The sequence below is a fragment of the Euphorbia lathyris genome, chromosome 9 (assembly GCF_963576675.1).
Source record: "Euphorbia lathyris chromosome 9, ddEupLath1.1, whole genome shotgun sequence".
NCBI classification, from domain to species: domain Eukaryota; kingdom Viridiplantae; phylum Streptophyta; class Magnoliopsida; order Malpighiales; family Euphorbiaceae; genus Euphorbia; species Euphorbia lathyris.
In genome coordinates, this window is record NC_088918.1 from 32,859,130 (window position 1) to 32,880,757 (window position 21,628).

The 21,628-nt window shown below is 35.0% G+C and overlaps 1 protein-coding gene across 2 annotated transcripts; it reads left to right on the top strand.

The window, feature by feature from the left end:
• Positions 1-9,518: 9,518 nt before the first annotated feature.
• LOC136206502 (casein kinase 1-like protein HD16) lies at positions 9,519-20,230 on the top strand. Of its 2 annotated transcripts, none has more exons than XM_065997575.1 (17): positions 9,519-9,912; positions 10,733-11,304; positions 11,783-11,908; positions 11,993-12,066; positions 12,185-12,254; positions 12,338-12,393; positions 12,543-12,614; positions 12,726-12,820; positions 13,060-13,126; positions 13,214-13,343; positions 13,448-13,666; positions 13,773-13,903; positions 18,860-19,034; positions 19,129-19,219; positions 19,339-19,496; positions 19,624-19,812; positions 19,906-20,230. In XM_065997575.1, the coding sequence occupies exons 2-17, from the start codon at positions 10,903-10,905 to the stop codon at positions 19,963-19,965; spliced, it is 2,115 nt and encodes a 704-aa protein (XP_065853647.1). In that variant the 5' UTR covers positions 9,519-9,912; positions 10,733-10,902; the 3' UTR covers positions 19,966-20,230. The 2 variants fall into 2 exon arrangements, with proteins under 2 accessions (XP_065853647.1, XP_065853646.1); XM_065997574.1 differs by having other exon boundaries at positions 10,848-11,304.
• Positions 20,231-21,628: the final 1,398 nt, after the last annotated feature.

The window sequence follows — 21,628 nt, forward strand, 5'->3', positions numbered from 1 at the left end:
AGGAATAATAATCTCATATGATAAACAACTAACTCCATGTGAACAAACAAAGTCCAAATTTTCTTCACATGTCGGCAAGTGAAACATGTTATCTCGATCTCACAAATCACGCCCTCCAAATGAATAGGGAAAATATTAGAGAAGCACGTTAATTAGAGCCCATGGTGATTAGTTTATTGCAGAGTTCGAACTTCTCACAAGGAATCACTTTTGTCAGCATATCTGAGAGGTTCTTTTCTATTCTATCTATAGATGAAAAACTCTCATTTCCATTTGCTCTCGTATCTAATGGTACTGAATATCAATATGATTCGTTCGAAATTGATACATAGTATTCTTGCTTAAGTCTATGAGCCTTTGACTGTTTGCTTGCTTTTTGTCAAATTCTTCAAAGAATAGTTTGAACCATATCATATTTTTACAAGTTTCAATAGTTGAAATGTAGTTTGCCTCAATCGTAAAAAGTGCAATGCATTTTTGTAATTTAGATTGCCAAGACATTACTCCTCTAGTGAATGTAAATATGTATCACGAAGTTGACTTTCTATGATTGGGATCTCCTGCTACATCACCATCAATAAAGCCTTATAAGATTTTTACAAATCCTCCATAAAATAAGCAAGTCTTAGAACTTCCCTTTAAATATCTGATAATCCATTTAACAGCTTCTCAATGTTGTCTTTCTAAATTATCCAAGAATCTGCTTAAGACTCCAACTACATGTGAAATATCGTATCTTGCTCAAACTAAGGCATACATCAAACTCCCCACTATAAAGGAGTATGGAATATTTCTCATGTCTTCCTTCTCTTCTTTGGTTGTAGGACTAGACTTTTTACTCAGCTTTAGATGACCAGCAAGTGATATGTTAAATGGTTTAGCATTTCAACATGTTGAAAAGTTCTAGTACACCTTCAACATACTTTTCTTGTGACAACCATAACCTTTTTATGTTTTTGTCATGAACAATCTTCATGCCTAACCTATTGTGAGCGACCGCGGAACCCGATTACCCTTTACTCCCACGAGGGAGGATGGATTTTCGGCAAATGAGATTCTGTTTTTACATAACACTGTCACTTGTCGTTTTTAAGGACGACGCTTAGCGTGTCCCTTCCGGTGTATGCATTTTTTTGAGTGTATTCTAACCTTTTTTATCATGTTTTAAAGGTTAGATTAATTTTATCAGAGTCGCCACCCGAATTTTAATATTCGGGAACATGTCAAAAAGATTAGATGGCACACAGGCTCACAACATGCCATCTCTTCAGAGTTAGGTTCATGACTTAAACGGTTCAAGGGTCTGATTAATAAACACGTAGAGTTGTCTTTATCAAGCTATCATAATATTTTTATCCTATATATATATATATATATCGTTTCAGCGTTCGAAAGAAATAAATAAATACTGAAATATAAATTATTACATTATTTTCACAAATGACACCATTCTGCCCTAATACATCAAATCTAGCCCTATGAAAATAAATCTATTAAACCTGCAAAACAATAAACGTTAGCTGCAGGGCATTGAGACCGTCTTTCGGATTTAACTATGACACCGAACTTAATCAAGTATGACTCATTTATTCCTAAGATCTAACACGTCAAAATGCAATTATTCTGAAACCTAATTTATTCGTCTAAATAAATTTTAATAGAAATGACCAAAATACCTTTATTTTTGGGATTGCTTTTATCCTCATTTGTAAAAAGACAAATAAATTTACCGAAATTGAAACCTATACTACCCGGATAAGAAAACATGGATCTGCCCGCCTATTCCCTATTACTGATCTAAGGAGATCCTCGATCGGTAATAGGGTCCTCGATCGAAGATCAGACCTTCGACCAGGACTGCCTTTCGGGTAGACCCTCTATTTTACATGTTAGAACCAGAAAACAAGGGAAAGAAGGAGAAAAAAAAATAAAGAAACAGAGACCAAACAGTAGGGAATGGGCTTTTAAAACCTTTCAGAAATTACCTCTGAAATGTTTTTCCAGTTTTTGGTGCGAAGTAGGCCGACATACGCATGATTGTGACTTAAGCAGCAATCCAAACACGTGCAACAAGAGACTTCAAGTGATCAGAATGTGCTATTCCACTAAATTGAACTGAAAATCACTAGTTTTAGACTCCAGGAGGACATCTGATAATAGGCGAGTATAAATCCCCCCATGCGGCACTTAAGAGACCCGAATCAACATTCAGGGAAAGAGAACACGTGGCGCCTCCATTGCTAAACTAGACGATACAACTCTATATTAGAGACCTCGACTTGAGAAGTATCAAAGACCTAGTCAAGGATCTACCAGTTTAACAATCACGCTCGATCCCGTAAATTATGGGCCTAGTGGGCTTGAAGAATATTATGCCATGATATCTGGGCACACGTACACCTATTTATAGGTGACACATAGCACATCCCGCTCTTAAAGTCATAATTAAATTCTATAGCTCGATTATAATATTAATAGAGTACGCTCAACTCGAGGCACACTTACTTTATTCATTCATTAACCTTACATTACAACTTTGATTTATTGTTATGATCATCCTCAAGTCTTACTTCAAACTGACTTAGGCATCAGAGCGAGTTAGCCGAAGAATAACCACCCTTTTACCTTGTTTTTGTCCAATTGCAGGTTTTCAAGTGGATTTTCATGATTCAACCACGCCACCTAATAAAAAAGTAAATAAAGGTTATTATATAGTTTGGCAGTGGAGAAAAGAAAAAAAACAAAACCACATATAAAAATGAGATAAGCTAAAGTATAAATTTATGAACAAACTCCTAAATTTAACATATGCCATACTTTTTTTCAGAAAAAAAACCATATGCCATACTTAGATTCAAAGTGAGTGAACAAACAGAAGAGGTAAGATTCAATCACTTTTGAGGAAAAAGGCCAATTTCAGCTTGATTTTCCGTAAAAGACATAAACCTGATCCAAAATCAACCGCTACAAACTTGAAATAAAAGATCAAATAAAACACGCATGAATCATCAAACGAATTCTATAAATAAAATCTAAACCAAAATACAAAATGAGAAATTTAAACAACGAAATAAATAAATTAATATAAGAAGAAAATGATAGGCATGATCACTAATTGTCTAACAGTCGTATTGCACTTTTTCTTAATAAAATCAATCTCATCTCGACTGGGTTCCTAAACAAACATAAGTGAGTTGATAATGATATTTTCAAGCGTAAAAACCATAGTTGGTTTTTATTATATAATAATGGGTGTGATAGTTGAAGCAGATATAAGATCAACCAATCAAAAAGAGGGGGAAAAGAATGAAGTCCTGTTTGTTTGGGGGAAAATTCTATGCAGAGAAAATATTATGTAGGAAAATAAAATATTTTCCTAACACTAGAAAATATTTTCTGGTGTTTGGCTATAACACTGAAAATTATTTCCAACCACTAAATATAGATTTTCTGTATTCTTTTATTTTCAATTGTATATATAAACACATAAAAAAGAGATTCACATGTATTAAACATAAATTAAGCACCAAAAACACACATAAACTGGAAGATGCCGTTTGGTTCGCGGAATGAAATGGAACAAAATTGCTATTTCAAAAGAATAAAATAACAAAGAATGGAATAGAAATTCATCAGGAATAACTATTCCTATGTTTGGTTGGTTGATAAGCCTAAAATATATCTAAAATAGCATGCATAATTATGTCAATTTCATGTAAAATATATATTAATTATATTATTTTGGAAAGATTTCATGTTGCTATTTGTTAATTGTGTGCAAGGTGTTAATTATTTGGAAAAATCCAAATAGGAGCTAAAATGGAGTAGAAATGAGTAAGAAATCAAGTTTTCAGTGAAAGACGCGTACGAGAATCAGAAGTCGCGTTAGAGAATTCAGCACACAAATAAGGGAGAGAAGAAAGAGTTGCTGTCACGACCGAGATTCCCATAATCTCGATCGGGACACGCTAAAGGAGGCCATAATCTCACGCCTTCCTTCCTTCCATCCTCTTCCCTAAATCACGTACGAGATTCTTGAAATCTCTACAGTGACAGCGAAGGCATTTAGGCACAATTAACATGTTTTAATTTTCCAAACGACACATCCTTTCATCCGGATAGAGGCGACTCTTCACCAATGGACACGTCTCTTCAACACACCTCTTGGACAATTATAAATAGAGGAAGAATTCAGAGTTTCAATGTTGTTCTAGTTCAAAATTTTGTTAGAGACATACTTGTTAGACAAAGTTACAAGTTGTACAAATAGTTATAGATACATGATACAGATTTTATTGTTTACATTAGAGTTTTCTTCGAAGTCGAGTTTATACTCTGTAGTTTGCCCGAAAGGTGCTATTTCGAGGATTCAGCGAGAAGAACCAGTATTGGGGGCGACCCACGGTCTGACAAACCTACGAAGTTGAGCAAAGGATTGACAACCCGGAACTCTTCCTAGTCAAATGCCATTCAAACTTCTTCTTCTCTGTTAACTTGTGATGTTTCAATTCAAACTAATAAATATCTTTTTAATTTAATTCTATTTTCACTATTGTTTTATTTAAGGTTGGATTTAACAATATTCTTTAAGTAAATCTAATTGGTGTTTTCATGAAAAAATATTTAGAAAGAAATTAGGTATTTTCTCATGAAACTTTGTTGTACACTTAAGCAAATTCGGATTTATATTTGGTCATTGCGGTAATTCGAATAATCGGATTTAGATTCCGAATTTGATTAAGGTTTCCAGTCTTAGGCCGAAAGGTATAGATTGATTACAGTTCAATGCTTTTAAATTGAGTTAATTGATAATTTGTTATATCTTTCTAAACAAATCAAAGCTATCAGTTGTGTTTTCGCTTAGTGTAAATAAGCCTTGGAATTAACTTTAATCTAAACATAATTTCTATAAATTGTAATCTTAACTATAACCAAACTTTGAAAAAGAAATCATTTTTAAACCATTTAACAATTTTTCTATTAACCTCGAGAAAACGAATTTAATCAGAATTACAAGTTTTTATTATCAAAACGTTCCATGTGGAATCGATATCTTTTTATCACTACATGTGATACCGTGCACTTCCGGAAATCTCGCAACATTGGCCGAATAAGATAGAATGGAATATATAATTTTCATTCAAAAGACAACATTACCCTCAAATCTATTACTATAAATTATACGTTTCTTGTGTTATTAACGTTATTGTGTTTTTTTTGCATTTTTTCTTCATTTTTTTCGTGTGTTCACGTTTAGTTTTTCGGTTTTTCAGTTTTTTTATCGTTTTTTATTTTTCGCATTTTGTTACTTTTTCGTGTTATTCATGTTTTTTCATGTTTTTCGTATTTTTCATGTTTTCGTGTTTTGTTTGCATTTTTCGTCTTTTCATGTTTATCACGTTTTTCACGTATTGTCACGTTTTTTGTGTTTTAACATTTTTCGCGTTTTCGTGTTTTTTGTATTTTTCACGTTTTTGTATATTTCGTGTTTTGTCACTTTTTTCGCGTTATTCATGTTTTGTGCCTTTTCAAGTGTTTCATTTAATTCGTGTTTGTTCACATTTTCATGTTTTTTCTGGGTTTTTTTTCATTTTTTCGTGTTTTGTAACGTTTTCATGTTTTTCGTACTTTTATATTTTTTAACGTTTTTCCTATTTTTCTCTAAACGCGTATGATTTGGGGAAAATGTTTTACCCTTTTGAAAATGGTACAACATTTTTTCTTATTTCTTCATTCATTTTCCATTGACTTACCACTTATTTTTCTTTGACTTATTTTCCTTCCCAAATAAACACTGGAAACTTGGGAAAATATTTTCATGCAGAATATTTTCCCCCAAACAAACAGGGGTGGGTGTCCGCTTATTTTCATTTTTTGGAAGTGCATTTTGCCTTTTAATTCTAAATAGGAAACAAAAAGTGTTTGACAAATTTTTGAAACAATTGCTTTTAACAAAAAAATTAACTAATATTTCTACCTATTAATAATAAGGGTAATTAATTTATTAGTCCCTATATTTTGATAAAAAACACTGTTTAATCCCTATATTTTCAAAAATACATGGTAAGGTCCTAACCTTTTTCTCAGTGAACTGTTTAGTCATTCCATTTGTTTGTTAGATTTTTTTACCGTTTATGACTTTAGAAATGACTAAATTACCCTTTACTAGTTACCTTCAAACTTCAGAAGATGAAATCCAATTTAGAAAAAGAAGCTACTTGTATGGAGAACAAGAAAATGAACAAACCCAATGCTTACGAATTTGAACGATTAAGAGAAAGTCAAGAAGAAGAACACTCGAAGTTGATTTCAGATGCATTAGAGTTTAAAGGAAAGGAAAATAAAGGAAAAGAAGAACGCAAATCCAAATTGACTAACAGAATCTTCATAAGAGTCTAACGGCATGGACTAAACAGTTCATCGAGAAAAACGTTAGGAACTAAACAGTTCACCGAAAAAATGTTAACGATTTTACCGTGCATTTTTTAAAATACAGGGACTAAAAAACATGTTTTGTCAAAATATAGGGACTAATAAATTAATTACCCTAATAATAATAAATAACTAATACCAATGGTAAACAACATTTGAACTACATCGTGTCCTAAAATAAAAAGGGTGTTGTTAAACCCAGCCCCAAATTCCCACCCCTAGCCCCGTGAAAGGACAAAAATACCCTTTCATGGGTTTGGGGGAGGAAAAAGCTATTTTTTTTGCTCTCCCGACACGCGGACGTGTGCCTATCACGCCTCACCTTGTGGTCGGGCGTGATAGCCCCACGCCTCACCGTGTGGTCGGGCGTGATCGCTACACACCCGACCACACGGTGAGACGTGGGGCTATCACGCCCGACCACACGGTGAGACGTGATAGGCACACGCCCGCGTGTCGGGAGAGCAAAAAAAATAGCTAGTCCGCTATTGAATTAAATCCGTAAATACCTGTTACGTAAAAAAAATTAGTCCGCTGTTGAATTAAACCCGTAAAAAAATTAGTCCGCTATTGAATTTAACCCGTAAATACCTGAATTAACAAAATAAAAATTTAACTAAAATTAACAAAATAAAGATTTAGTTAAACTAAATTAAACAAAATAAAATTTACAACAACTAAAATTTACAACATAAAAATTTAGTTAAACTAAATTAAACAAACTAAAAATTACAAAAAATTAATTAAATTAATTAAAACCCCTCGGGCGTATGAACATCACGCCCGAACCATAGGTCGGGCGTGATAGCCTCACGCCCGAACCACAGGTCGGGCGTGATATTCATACGCCGGAACCGTAGGTCGGGCGTGATGTTCATACGCCCGACTGCGATTCCGGCGTTTTTAAAAAATCACCCACAAATTCAATTTTTAAGCTTAAATCAAAAAACAAAAACGGTAAATCTTATTATTTTCGCTTTCCCTTTACGGTTGTTGTTACACTCCATGTTTTAGTTCACAAATTAGTCCGGATTTGATCAAAGAGTGTGTAGGGTATTTGAGAGGTTTTGTGTTTTTTCAAATTTTGGATAAAGGATAGTTTGATCTTTTCAATTCATGGGGCTAAGGGTGGGAATTCATGGCTGGGTTTAGTAATCCACAATAAAAATGATTGTTTTGAATAACATGAAATTTAAGAAAAATAAAAGTTAAAAAACTTACTTTGTGAAATAGTACAATGTTTAAGAGTCTAATAATAGATTTCGCCTAGAATGTCACAAAAAGTTAATAAAAATAAGAAAGATATAGAACATTTTGGTCCAACCTATAAATGTGTACAAATATAAGATGTGATATGCATCACGAGATATTTCTTTCTTTATTATTATTTTTTATTTTTATTTCATAATATGCATTTTTTATTTGAATTTTAGTGGGGCATTATAATATCCATGAGATTAACGTTAAGAAAACAACCATTCTGTTTTTTTTTTTAACTTTTATTAATCACTAATAAAAACAAAACTCTCATCTAAAAGAAAAAACTCTAACCCGTCAAATTTTACAATTATTAAATATATATTTTTTATAAAAAAAACATCCGCATTAAAAAGAAAACACATTAGAATTTTTTTTCTTATAATATTAATATAAACCAAAATAAAAGGAAGTAAATCTTCTCTTATAATTTCCATTTGTGAAGGAAAAACTGTCAAAACGGTCAAATTAACACGTCGTTTCGTAAAAAAATCTAATATTCGCAAATAATGTTGTTTCTGCTAAAATATCACAAAACCATTCCTAACCAATTTGAAACCTTAAATCACCGCGAAGCAGATGAATCGTCGTAATAGAATTCGATGCTATCAGGACCGAATGGAAACCACAATCACAAACAACTCGAACAATAGAGAGAATCGCTGCAACTCTGCATATAAAACAGACATTACTGAGATTAATGTTAAGAAAATAAGTATTTTTTTTAACTTTTATTAATCACTAATAAAAACAAAAATCTCCTCTAAAAAACTCTAATTTGTCAAATTTTTGCAATTATTAAAAAAAATATTTTTTTTTTATAAAAAACCGTATTAAAAAGAAAACACATTAGAATCTTCTTTCCTTATAATATTAAAAATTAAGAATAGAGAACTATGGTTATATTCATGAATATAAACCAAAATAAAAGGAAAGAAATCTTCGTTAGAATTCCATTTGGGAAGGAAAAGCTGTCAAAACAGTATAAAAATCGAATATCCGCAAATGATGCTACTTCTGCTACCAAACCATTATAATCCCAAACAACTACACCGAAATATTTTTAAAAACCGCATTAAAAAGAATTAAACTTTAATTTGTCAAATTTTGCAATTATTAAAGATATATATTTTTTTTATAAAAAGCAGCATTAAAAAGAAAACACACTAAAATCTTCTTTTTTTATAATATTAAAAATTAAGAATAAAGAACTACGTTTATATTCATGAATATTAACTAAAATAAAAGAAAAGAAATCTTCATTCAGAATTAAACTCTAATCTGTCAAATTTTGCAATTATTAAAAAAATATATTTTTTTTGTATAAAAAACCGCATTAAAAAGAAAACACACTAGAATCTTCTTTTTTTATAATCTTAAAAATTAAAAATAAAGAACTACATTTATATTCATGAATATTAACTAAAATAAAAGGAAGGAAATCTTCGTTAAGAATTCCATTTGAGAAGGAAAAGCTGTCAAAAAAAGTCAAATTAACATGTCGTTTCGTATAAAAAACGAATATCCGCAAATGATGCTGCTTTTGCTACCAAACCATTACAATCCCGAACAATTAAACCAAAACACTTTTACTTGTCCTAATGGATTAACATAGATTTTTGTAGAAAAATAATAGATTATTTATAAAGGATAGGGAAATGCATGATGCATATAATATGGTATATGTTGAAAAAAAAATCCTTTAATTAATTAATTTAGTTTTAAAATAAATTACGTTTGGTTATTACAAAGCCACATTTGCATGCCCCATCATTTCTCTACACAACACAACCCATTGAATTTAAATTTTTTGAATAATATATAAATTTTTTGTAGAGAGAGAAAGCAAAACATAGGCTGCATAGGCTTTTGAGAAAGTTTTTAGAGTGAGAAACAAATCCGGACACCCAGAGAGCATAACACCACCAAAGAAACGCCGCACAACTTCACCGCCAACCACCATCTCCGCCTCCATATCATTTCAACTCACTCACTCACATTACAACAATCAAACCCTACCGGATAGTCTCTCTTCTTCTTCTTCTTCCTCTTTGCCCAGCCTATCCATAGCCTCTGTGTTTCTTCTTTTCTCTCTTGAACGATTTCTCCTTTAGCTAAAACTCCGCCCTTTTTACTGTCACAAACTACTAGGCGATCTTTGCGCACTCGATCGTTCTTTTCTTGCTGCGATCGCTCTGCTTTTTTAATATCGAGGATCGATCTGTGAGTGCCTTCTTTTTGTTATTTTTGAACATAAATTTTCAGGTGTGGAGGAGAAAGGAGATTTTGGCGTTAAGCTTGTTAGATGATCGGTTTTGTTTATTTAATTTTTTGCTTTTGTGAAGAAAAGCTTTTCTTTTTAAGATTTGTTTTAATGTTTTCTTGATGATCGGGTTGATATTTTTGTTCCTTACATATAATTGCATCATGTATGTTTTTTCAGAAATCTTTTGTTTGATTACATATGCTGTTTGTTGATAGACCTTGTAATTGATTCTTTGACATGTATGCAGCTGTTCACGTGTTCTATTTAATTGTTTAAATTTGGTTTAAATCACTGACAGATTGGGGAATGAACATATAACTTCGTGTTCAAAAATGGAATGTGCAATTTTAATATGTTTATGTTTAAATTGAGTTACATTTGCTTTATCTTATGTTTGCTAAAAGAAGTTCCTTGTGGTGTACAGGTTGCTTTTAAAGTAAGCAGTTTTTTTTTTAGTTGGCTTTTGTGTTTGATTTGATGTATGTTACTCATCAAAATATACATTACTTGGATGCTTTCTTGTTTTAGTTTTAAATTATATTCCTGATAGTGTGGTATTGCTGCAACTAGAAACTGTATGATCTCCTATAACTGACTTCTTTTTCTGGTATGATTTGAGTTATCTTTATAGATATGCTTTTAAGTTTAAATTTAGTTTCTTGCAGGTTTCTATTTATGGTGTATTTGTGTATTAATTTCATGTTTCTTGCGTGAATGGGATCTCTTAACTGACGTGTCAACATTGTTCGTTTTTTGATAATTTTTGTCCTTGTCTAGGAGAACGTGTAATGAACGGATGACTAGATGTTTAAATATTTGTGAATGCATGGCATGAGTTCAATCCACGTGTGACGCATGCCTATTTTCCAAAGTTGACGTGTCTTAATCGCAGGAAATCTGAAAGGAAATTGGGGATATAAGTTGAATGTGATTTGCATGGGGTGAGGATGCCAGAATTGAGAAGCGGAGCTCGAAGATCGAAGCGTCTTGATGATCTTCAGACTCTTCAACAACCTATTAGCCCTGCAGAGAATTGGATCCAACCTGCTCAAAACAAGACAAGAAGGAGAGTTGGTGGTAGAGGAAGGGGTGGAAATGGCACAGGTGTAGCAAAAGGGGCTTCACCGGCGTTACCCACAAGGCCAACTGCTGCTGGTAGAGGCCGGGGCATTAGGTTAATAGATCTAGATCCTGAACCTTGTGAGGTTGAAGCTGTGCCTTTAAGAGCTGAACCTGGTTTTAATCGAGTTGAGGTAGCGGCTGACAAAGATATTGCGATGGAAGGTGGAAGTGCAGATAAAGTAATGGGAGTTGAAGAAGATGGAAACGCGACTCCAGTTCCGGAGAGGGTATTTCCTTTTTGCTCACTGTTCTGTTATGGTTATTTGTGTATAAAAAAAGGGCGGCCCGGTCGCATTACGCGTCCCCGCTGAGCGAGTGTCCGGGGAGGGGTCCCACCACAAGGGTGTATTGGGGGCAAGCCTTCCCTTGCCAATTTAATTGTGTATAAATTTATAATTATTTAGTTAGGTTCAACCTGGACTATATGAACTTGTTGCTTTCATTAATAAAATTACCTGTACAGGAGCATGCTAGTTAAGGTAATTTTATACATGATGACGATAACTTAAAATTTCTGATATTATTCTTTCAACAAGTGGAATAAGTTAAATTATGACGTTAATTGAAGGTTCTTCAAATTATGCATTGTTGGTCAACGGTTGCTGTGGGCTTGTTAGCTCTAAATGATTTATTTTATTTTTAAACAAATTAGATGATTTTCTCCGAAGTTTAGCTGTCCATCATTGTTTCTTTTGCTAAGTGCAGGTGCAAGTGGGCGATTCTCCTGTATATAAAATAGAGAGGAAGTTGGGTAAGGGTGGTTTCGGTCAAGTTTATGTTGGCAGAAGGACAAGTGGTGGCACTGACAGAACTGGACCGGATGCAATCGAGGTATGGCTGGAGACCTCATTTTCATGCCTATGAATTTTTAAATTTTATTTGCAATTTGATACACTGACTTACCTTTCCTTGCAGGTTGCAGTGAAGTTTGAGCACCGAAATAGCAAAGGTTGCAATTATGGTCCTCCTTATGAGTGGCAAGTGTACAAGTATGTATATGCCCTTACTTTCTGAAATGGCATTTTGGAGATTTTATCTTCTGAACTTATACATATTCGAAATTTATTACTCATTCCTTTATTGACATCTTCCTTTTCCTTTGAACAGTACTCTAAATGGATGTTATGGAATTCCATGGGTGCATTACAAGGGTCGCCAAGGAGATTTCTACATTCTGGTGAGTGGTGTAATTTTAAGCTTCTAATGTCCAAAGTTTCTAAATTTGCTTACTGACTCTGAAGGAAGTTAAACAAATATTAGGTGATGGACATGCTGGGCCCCAGTCTCTGGGATGTTTGGAACTCCCTTGGCCAATCGTAAGAAAGACTAACTCTCTATTTCTCTCTTGTTATTGTACATACGGTTCCTGTGCACGAGCGTTTCTTTGAATGGGCATACATATGCATTTCCTCTTTTGCTTCTCCCTTTCCCCCCTGCTTTCTTGACATGCTTTTACCTGCAACAGGATGTCACCCAATATGGTGGCCTGCATTGCTGTTGAGGCAATATCAATTCTTGAAAAGCTTCACATGAAGGGGTGAGCATGTTAAGGATTTAGTCTTATTTCTTTCACTTTGTTTACCTTTGGCTTTTCATCCAAGTTGCAATTGGTTACAACTCTTATAACATTAAAATTTGCTCATCAAAGGTTTGTGCACGGGGATGTGAAACCTGAAAATTTTTTACTTGGTCAACCTGGATCTCCTGATGAGAAGAAGCTATATCTTATTGATCTTGGTTTGGGTATGTTTTCTTTCCTTCATTTTAATTTTGTCTCACTTAGCACAACCTCTATCTCACCATAAGCAAAGGCTATTTTGAGAAAAAATTGTCAAAAGTGCATTGGTCATACAAAACGTTATATAAAAAGAACAAATTGACAATCCTAAAACGACATAAAAAAACCTGGAGGGAGTAATTAAATTTGGCATCTGTCTTCATATGTGCGTGCTGTCTGTGCCACTAACATATTATTAGTTCAGCATCTAGATGGAAGAATGCATCGTCTGGTCAACATGTCGTCTATGATCAGAGACCAGATGTATTCAGGTGTGAGGAATTTATTATTTCTTCACACATTAATCTTCACCTAGGTTATTCATAATTTCCTAAATTATTGTACATATTGTATGGCAGGGGAACAATCAGATATGCTAGTGTTCATGCTCATTTAGGCCGAACTGGAAGTAGGAGGGATGATCTTGAGTCGTTGGCATATACATTGATATTTCTCATTAAAGGAAGATTACCTTGGCAGGGTTATCAGGTAGCATTTATTACTGTTTCTTGTGTTTGTATTGAGGATACATTTTCGTGAATCAATATCTGATATGATTTCTTTTTGTTATTATTTTGTTTATTGGACTACAGGGTGATAACAAGAGTTTTCTTGTTTGTAAGAAAAAGATGGCCACTTCGCCTGAATTGATGTGTTGTTTCTGTCCTGTCCCATTTAAACAATTCCTTGAAGCTGTTACTAATATGAAATTTGATGAGGAGCCCAATTACATCAAGCTGATATCTTATTTTGAAAGCCTCATTGAGCCTTGCACACCATTAAGGCCAATTAGAATTGATGGAGCTCTTAAGGTGATTATCATGGTTTCCTTCCTCCCAACACACGCACACATTCTTAATGACTTCTATGTGATGCTCTGACCTATTATCTTGAAATTTATATTTCCTTGGTAAATAGGTTGGGCAAAAGCGTGGAAGATTGCTTATAAACTTGGAAGATGATGAACAGCCCAAAAAGAAAGTACGACTAGGCAGTCCTGCTACACAATGGATATCTGTTTATAACGCGCGTAGACCCATGAAGCAGAGGTATACTAAATATCTTGCTTAATATTTGCTTGGCTATTGCTTCTACTTGAACTTTTAGTTGGTCTTGACTCATCTCTCCCTATATATGCTCCTTAAGGACTGTAATTCTGCAAGGGAAGCTGATCTTCTGATGATCATTCACACCTAGTTGAGTGAGCAAGCAATTGCTTGAAGAGTTTTCTGTTCACCTTTTTTTTTAAACTTTAAACTGGATTAAAAATACTTCACGATATTTTGTTTCTTCTGTACACTAATGAAGAATTTCCAGTATTTTCATCTGATCATGCTTGAATTGACTTAATAAGTTCATTTAATAAATGTTTATAAGTGTTTTGCTAGTAGTTTTTTGATAATATCCCCACGAGCATCAAACAATGTAATTGACTAGTAAGGTCGATGGAGGGAATAACTTCTCTCCTATATGATGTGAGAGTTTGCAATATGCTTGTAGGTCAATGAAGGAAAGTTACAAACTTTTTGCTGTAATATGTTTGATGAATAAGGTGTTGCATGGGGAAAGACAATAGATAGAGAGAACTGTAGTGTGGAGAAAGCAAAAAAAAAATGCTGATCAGTATATTGTTAACTTTGTTATGTAATTTGCATAAATGTCACTAAAATAAATATGGAAAAGACAGCATAAAATAATGTCGCGCTTATTAAGAAGTAGGAGAATATGTTCTCATTTCCTTTCTTATTTGTGAATCAATACTCAAATTGTTTGCAAGATTCTTAGTTTGCTTATATCTTTAGAAGATTTAGATTGGAAAATATATTTGCTTTTTCATCAATTGAGAAATTGAGAAGTAAACTATGATCCTAACTTGTCTCCTCGCCAATAATGGAGAAACGAAGAGAAGGGTCAGATCATATTGATGCTTTGAGAAATAAAATCAAATGAAGAACTTACAAACCTAAAAAGTAAATCTTTGTTTTTTCTGCACTTCTGATTTGTTTGTCTTGTTCTTATCAAGATGATATACCTTCCTTGAGAAGTAAATTTTTTCCTTCTTTTAGTTGCCAAAGGTTGTTGTTCCAGTCGACACAAAATGACGAAGTTAATAGTCCTCCTGCATGACAATAGTTTATTTTTGATTTTGACATTGGCTTAGTAAATATGACCACTAAAAGCAAAGAAAGAGATCGCAAATTGAGTGGTATATATATAGTTTTTGAAATACACGTTCCACTTGGAATGAAGTTTGGTGTGGAATCCTTTGTAAATGAATTTCTTTAACGATTAGGAATTTCTAGTAGTAATAATTAGGGCAGAATTGAATTAGGGAAGAGAAGGATAGAAGAAAAGAGAAGAACAGAGATTAGAAGAAGAGAATCCCAGAGTTTAGAAAAGAGAGGAAGAAGGAAAGAGAAAGTAAGAAAGTAAGATTTCAATAATTTTCATCTGATACCTTTTCCATACAAGGTATGACTATACAGACAACCCTACAGCTGTAAACAACCCTAAATAGCAACTAATTAACACTTAAATGTAAAACAATCAACCGCCTAATTAAATAGCTAATAATTCCCCTTCTAATTTCTCTAATAATTCGAATAATCGTGATAATACTTCCCCCTTTAGAGCATTCTTGTTACCAAGAATGTACGAAGTTTGGAATTCGGGACAAACAATCCATTGAATTTGTAGGGGGACGACATTGAACTTGAAAGGGCTATGTGGCTGTGACTGAAACATACCATCTTCATTGCTTTCTGGTTTATATTCTAGAGCATCATCACCCCATATGAATTTCATCTTGTAGAGTATAATCAGAAAAGCTTCCTCTTCAATGTTGGCTGTCAATTCTTCATTGTTTCATTATTTCTGTGATAGGAGCATGAAGATAATTCGTCTTTTCAAAAGCTTCCTCTTCAAGGTTGGCTGTCAATTCTTCTTCGTTCAATCCATTCGTGCTGTCTAAATCAGCTCCAAACACAACCTTGGATATAGACTCCAAGATTGGATTCATAACCCAATCCTTATGCAGACAGGCATAAGGGTTAGCCACCATTGGAACACCACCACAAGGCTGGATCTCATTCCCAAACATAACTTCATTACTCCCCGTCATTTTCAGCAAAACAAGTTGTCCCCGACCATCACTAGCATTTGCATGTCCAGCAAATGAGTAGCTCAATCCAAGACCTCTAGCACTTCTCTTTTGCTCATCATATTCATCACTGTCATGGTCATCTCGAACCCATTTCAGAACTAGGAGATTTAACTGACATTTATTGAGTTGCTGAGGGATTTGTAGTATCCTTTTCTGCTGAAGAAGCCCCAGTTGATCAACTGTTTGCTTTGCACTCACCACAAAAACATGAAGCTTCTCAGTCAGCGTAAATTCATCTTCATGATCCTGAATCTAATGGGCTAAAACAAGGGTTTGATTGCTCGGATTTAAGCCTTGTACAAGGTAGAAAGTACTCATTCCCCTCTCAAGTTTGACACAGCTAAAATGACGGGATGGAAATAACGATCGGCATAAAGGGTTTTGACCCTAAAAAAAGACCTCTTCAATATGCTCAAATATTGAGTCTACCTTATTAAAAGTTAGCAAGGCCCTCATCTTGAAGATGAGGCAGCACTTCAAATTCTTCAATCCAGGCCATGCTTGATTGTGTAGTATCACAAAGCAATAGGGCTGATGGAGACCATGGGTATCCCAACATTGTATACCATAGCTTTCATTTAGCATCCCTTTTAACTTGGCCACCCTTGCAAGCATACCACTATCATAGTCAACCGAGAACCCATCTATCCCCTTCTTACCTTTCTTCTTTTGCTTACTATCACTAGCCCTCTCACTACCTCCTCTTATTACCTTCACCAATGGAATTACTCCCCCCTTTAAATCATTCTTGTCCCCAATAATGTAACAATAAATAGGGCTGCTACATAGTCCAAACTTGGACTGGAAATTTGCTTGTCCATAGATGGATGAGGAATCCATAGGTAAACTATTATGAGCTGGTTGAGTTGGATTTCAGATTGTTGGGGGTGTTTGAGGTCCAAGGTGGAGTGGTGAATGGAGATTTGAAGAGTGGTTGAGTTATTACCCGTGTTTGGTTGATGTTAGCAGAAGTTTTGGTGTAGGAATGGTTAGTTTGGGGCCATTTTTGGAACTGGGGAAGATCTAAATGTAAGATTGGGCTTAGGAACCTCAATCTCATCGTTGAGATGGGTGTCCTGAAACCTAGCTTGCTTATAGGATTCCATGGGTTGATATGATCTTGATTCAGATTGACAGGTATCAGCATGTTAATAACAGTGGTCTGGTTCCTTACCTCTTCAACTATTCCTTGCACATAGGAATCTTCCAAGTCTACCTTCCTCTCACGTATCTCTCAAACTGCTGCTGGTGCTTGTCTAGGCTGTCCAACTTCCTCCAACAGTTGAACTGAAGAAGGATCCACTATTTCTTCAGTTTTTCCTTGCAAACTGAAATCTGGTGGCTCTAATTTTCTCTCAGGAATTTCATCAAACACTATGCAATTGAAGAAGGGTCTGTAACTCCTTGTCGTTCATCAAACCTTTGCTGCCGCTCACGATACTCCCTGCTGTACTGTTCCATTTACCGTTCATATTCTTCCATGGCCGGAGAAAAGATGGGTCTCTGATACCGATGTAACAATTAGGAATTTCTGGTAGTAGTAATTAGGGCAGAATTGAATTAGGAGAGAGAAGGATAGAAGAAAACAGAAGAACAGAGATTAGAAGAAGAGAATCCCAGAGTTCAGAGAAGAGAGGAAGAAAGAAAGAGAAAGTAAGCTTTCAATAATTTTCATCTGATACCTTTTCCATTCAAGGTATGACTCTATATAGACAAACCTACTGCTGATGTGGAAGCAGTATAGAATCCTACAGCTGTAAATAATACAACTGTTACGGCTGTAAACAGTCCTAAATAACAACTAATTAACACTTAAATGTAAAACAATCAATTGCCTAATTAATAGCTAATAATTCCCCTTCTAATTTCTCGAATAATTCGAATAATCGTGACAATTTCATACATGGTATGCCCTAAAGCATGGAGTTGAGTTCATTTTCATAATCTTTTGCTTGTAATTAATGGAATTCCTCAATAGGCACATTTTTTTATTTATTTCTAGGAAAGTAGATCCGCCTAGTCATTCTAGGTTGCTTATGCACCCTTTATGTGGCCCCTCACAAAATTAAAGCGTATACACTAGGAATTTTGTCTTCAAAATGTTGCTTTCTTTTGAAGACAATGTGGAAATCCATTTTTCAAGCTTCCATCTATTTTTCTGTGGACTAAGGTTTAGGAATTTGCAGTTACATGGAATTGAATTCCTTCTTTTTTGCCATTCCAGGCACCCAAAATTAGCATTGCTAATCAGTTTTCATTGTTCTTGGATTTACAAACTGGTAACTTCATAAGTTGTACAGAAATACATGCCTGTTTGAAACTCTGTCAACAAAAGTTAAATTTAGTCTTTTGTAGAGGAATGTCGTTGGGGAATGTGGACTGGGATTAGTGATAGCTGAATATGGAGATCGTTTGAAGTTGAGATTACTAGAACTGGAAAATAATTGTAGAACAAAGAATGATTTGAGGAATTGAAGGAGAGTCTCATTACTTTATTTTCTGAGCAAGATGATGGATAAATTGTTTTAGTCCTCTTGGTGTATTACTTTTTTTTTTCTTCATTTCGTTTGAACTAGTAGGTTGTTTGACATTCCTTAGCATCAAAACTAGCGTCGGTTGTTACCTCTGATGTAACGTTATTGTTTTTAGAGAATTGATAGTTGAGGTAGAATTGGTGGGTCGAACATATATTTAGATATGCTACTTCACTTTGAAAAGGATGTTAGTTGCTAATAAACATTGATTTACCCAATTTAGTGAAAATATAAATTACAATAAACATCTTCTTCTGTTGTTTGTTTGTCTTGCTTAAGAACAAGTGGAGCTTTCATTGGACTTGCAGATATCACTATAATGTAGCAGATGCTAGGCTGCGGCAGCATGTGGACAAGGGTAATGAAGATGGCTTGTATATCAGTTGTGTGGCCTCTTCAGCTAATCTCTGGGCCCTAATCATGGATGCTGGAACTGGTTTCACTTTGCAGGTTTATGAACTGTCGGCTGTTTTCCTGCACAAGGTTGTACTTTCCAAACAATATTGATTTTCTTCTGCCTGTGACTTGTGTTTTCATGGGCTATAACTTTGTTTATCATTTTCAATTTATTTATCAGGATTGGATCATGGAACAGTGGGAGAAGAACTTTTACATCAGTTCAATAGCTGGTGCAAGTAATGGAAGTTCATTAGTCGTTATGTCCAAAGGTTAGTAACTGTTTGAACTCAACATGATTAATCTGGCTTAAATTTGGGAATCTGACATATACGAGTACTACTGTTCATTTGAATTCGAAGATAGGAGGCTGAAAATCGTAATTATGCAGGAACTACTTACACTCAGCAGTCTTACAAAGTGAGTGAATCTTTCCCTTTTAAATGGATCAATAAGAAGTGGAAAGAAGGGTTTCATGTCACATCCATGACTACTGCTGGCAGTCGATGGGGTGTGGTGATGTCCAGGAATGCTCCATTTTCTGATCAGGTAGGTGACTTTTATTGGAAATGGAAGCATTATATTCTTTCTTACCCTTGCTATGTATTTTTATATTTTCGATACAATCATCCCAGCCGTATTTTATTTTGACTCATTCCTCTTGTACTTGGTAAAGGTAGTAGAGCTTGATTTTTTGTACCCAAGTGAAGGAATACATCGGCGATGGGAAAGTGGTTACAGGATCACATCTATGGCTGCCACTGCTGATCAAGCAGCCTTCATATTAAGCATACCAAAACGTAAAATGGTTGATGAAACTCAGGAAACTCTCCGTACCTCTGCCTTCCCAAGTACCCATGTAAAGGTATCTTGGCTTCTCTCATCTTCATAAATTAGTATCATTAATCTGGTGTCCTTTTTACATGTTCTGACATACTATTTATTTTTTTCATTGCAGGAAAAATGGTCAAAAAACCTGTATATCGCATCGATATGTTACGGGAGAACAGTCTGCTAATTGAGGATCAGAGAATTTTATGGTTCAAAGTTTGAAAGCTGAGAGTTTAGGCATGAAATTGGCGGGGTGCAACTAAACAAAAATTCATACTTGTCATGTATGTAGGTATAAAGATTGTAAAATGGGAAAAGGTCAAAGAAATAGAGAAAAGTGAGAATATGAGAGGTGGGGGGTGCCCTGAGCCAAAATTTGTGGTGGTGGGTGTAATGAATTGACTTGATGAAACATTTTAATATAATTGCAGCCATGTGGTGGTGCTTCATTACTTTCTTTCATTGTGCTTTTGGCCTTCGAAGGTTTTCATAAATGGAAGCGGACATATATAATAGGGTTGTAAAATGGGTAAATGGGTTAACACAATCCAATTCATTTAATATAATAATGGGTGGTATAACCCATCTTTTAATGGGTTGAGTAGCATGATCCCTTTATTAAGGGTGTTGTTAAACCCAGCCCCAAATTCCCACCCCTAGTCCCGTGAAAGGACGAAAATACCCTTTCATGGGTTTTGGGGAGGAAAAAGCTATTTTTTTTGCTCTCCCGACACGCGGGCGTGTGACTATCACGCCTCACCGTGTGGTCGGGCGTGATAGCCCCACGTCTCACCGTGTGGTCGGGCATGTAGCGATCACGCCCGACCACACGGTGAGGCGTGGGGCTATCACGCCCGACCACACGGTGAGGCGTGATAGTCACACGCCCGCGTGTCGGGAGAGCAAAAAAAATAGCTAGTCCGCTATTGAATTAAATCCGTAAATACCTATTACGTAAAAAAAATTAGTCCGTTGTTGAATTAAACCCGTAAAAAAATTAGTCCGCTGGTCCACATCTAGACGACGAGCAGGTGACGGGATGGATTTCCCCCCGATAGTAGGCCGCTCCATCTACAAAATTACACTAAATTAATCTAAATATTTAACATATAAATTACAATCGAATTAATATCAAAATTTCATATATAAATTAAACCCCAAATTAATGTAAACATTTAACAATTTAATTAAAACGTAAATATAATTTTTTTTTTTAAAAACATTTCCAAAACCCCTCGGGCGTATGAACATCACGCCCGAACCATAGGTCGGGCGTATGAACATCACGCCCGACCTATGGTGCGGGCGTATGAATATCACGCCCGACCTATGGTGCGGGCGTGATAGCCTCACGCCCGAACCACAGGTCGGGCGTGATATTCATACGCCGGAACCGTAGGTCGGGCGCGATGTTCATACGCCCGACTGCGATTCCGGCGTTTTTAAAAAATCACCCACAGATTCAATTTTTAACTTAAATCAAAAAAACAAAAACGGTAAATCTTATTATTTTCGCTTTCCCTTTACGGTTGTTATTACACTCCATGTTTTGGTTCACAAATTAGTCCGGATTTGATCAAAGAGTGTGTAGGGTATTTGAGAGGTTTTGTGTTTTTTCAAATTTTGGGTAAAGGGTAGTTTGGTCTTTTTACGGGGCTAGGAGTGGGAATTCATGGCTGGGTTTAGTAATCCACCTTTATTAAAAGGGTTACGGAGGTTGATTCCTTTAAGCCAATTAGATCTAGTTAAAACATAAAAAAAAAAAAAAATTGTGAAAACAGAACTACTTGAAAGACAAAGCGAAGTGTGCAAAACTTGAAGTGATTTTGATGATAAAGATGGATAAAATT

Bases quoted from the DNA above. Each gene is read 5' to 3' on its own strand.
- LOC136206502 (XM_065997575.1), top strand. From the start codon at position 10,903: ATGCCAGAATTGAGAAGCGGAGCTCGAAGATCGAAGCGTCTTGATGAT. The intron at 12,067-12,184 runs GTATGTATATGC...TCCTTTGAACAG, and splicing joins TATGAGTGGCAAGTGTACAA to TACTCTAAATGGATGTTATG. The intron at 12,615-12,725 runs GTGAGCATGTTA...TGCTCATCAAAG, and splicing joins GAAAAGCTTCACATGAAGGG to GTTTGTGCACGGGGATGTGA.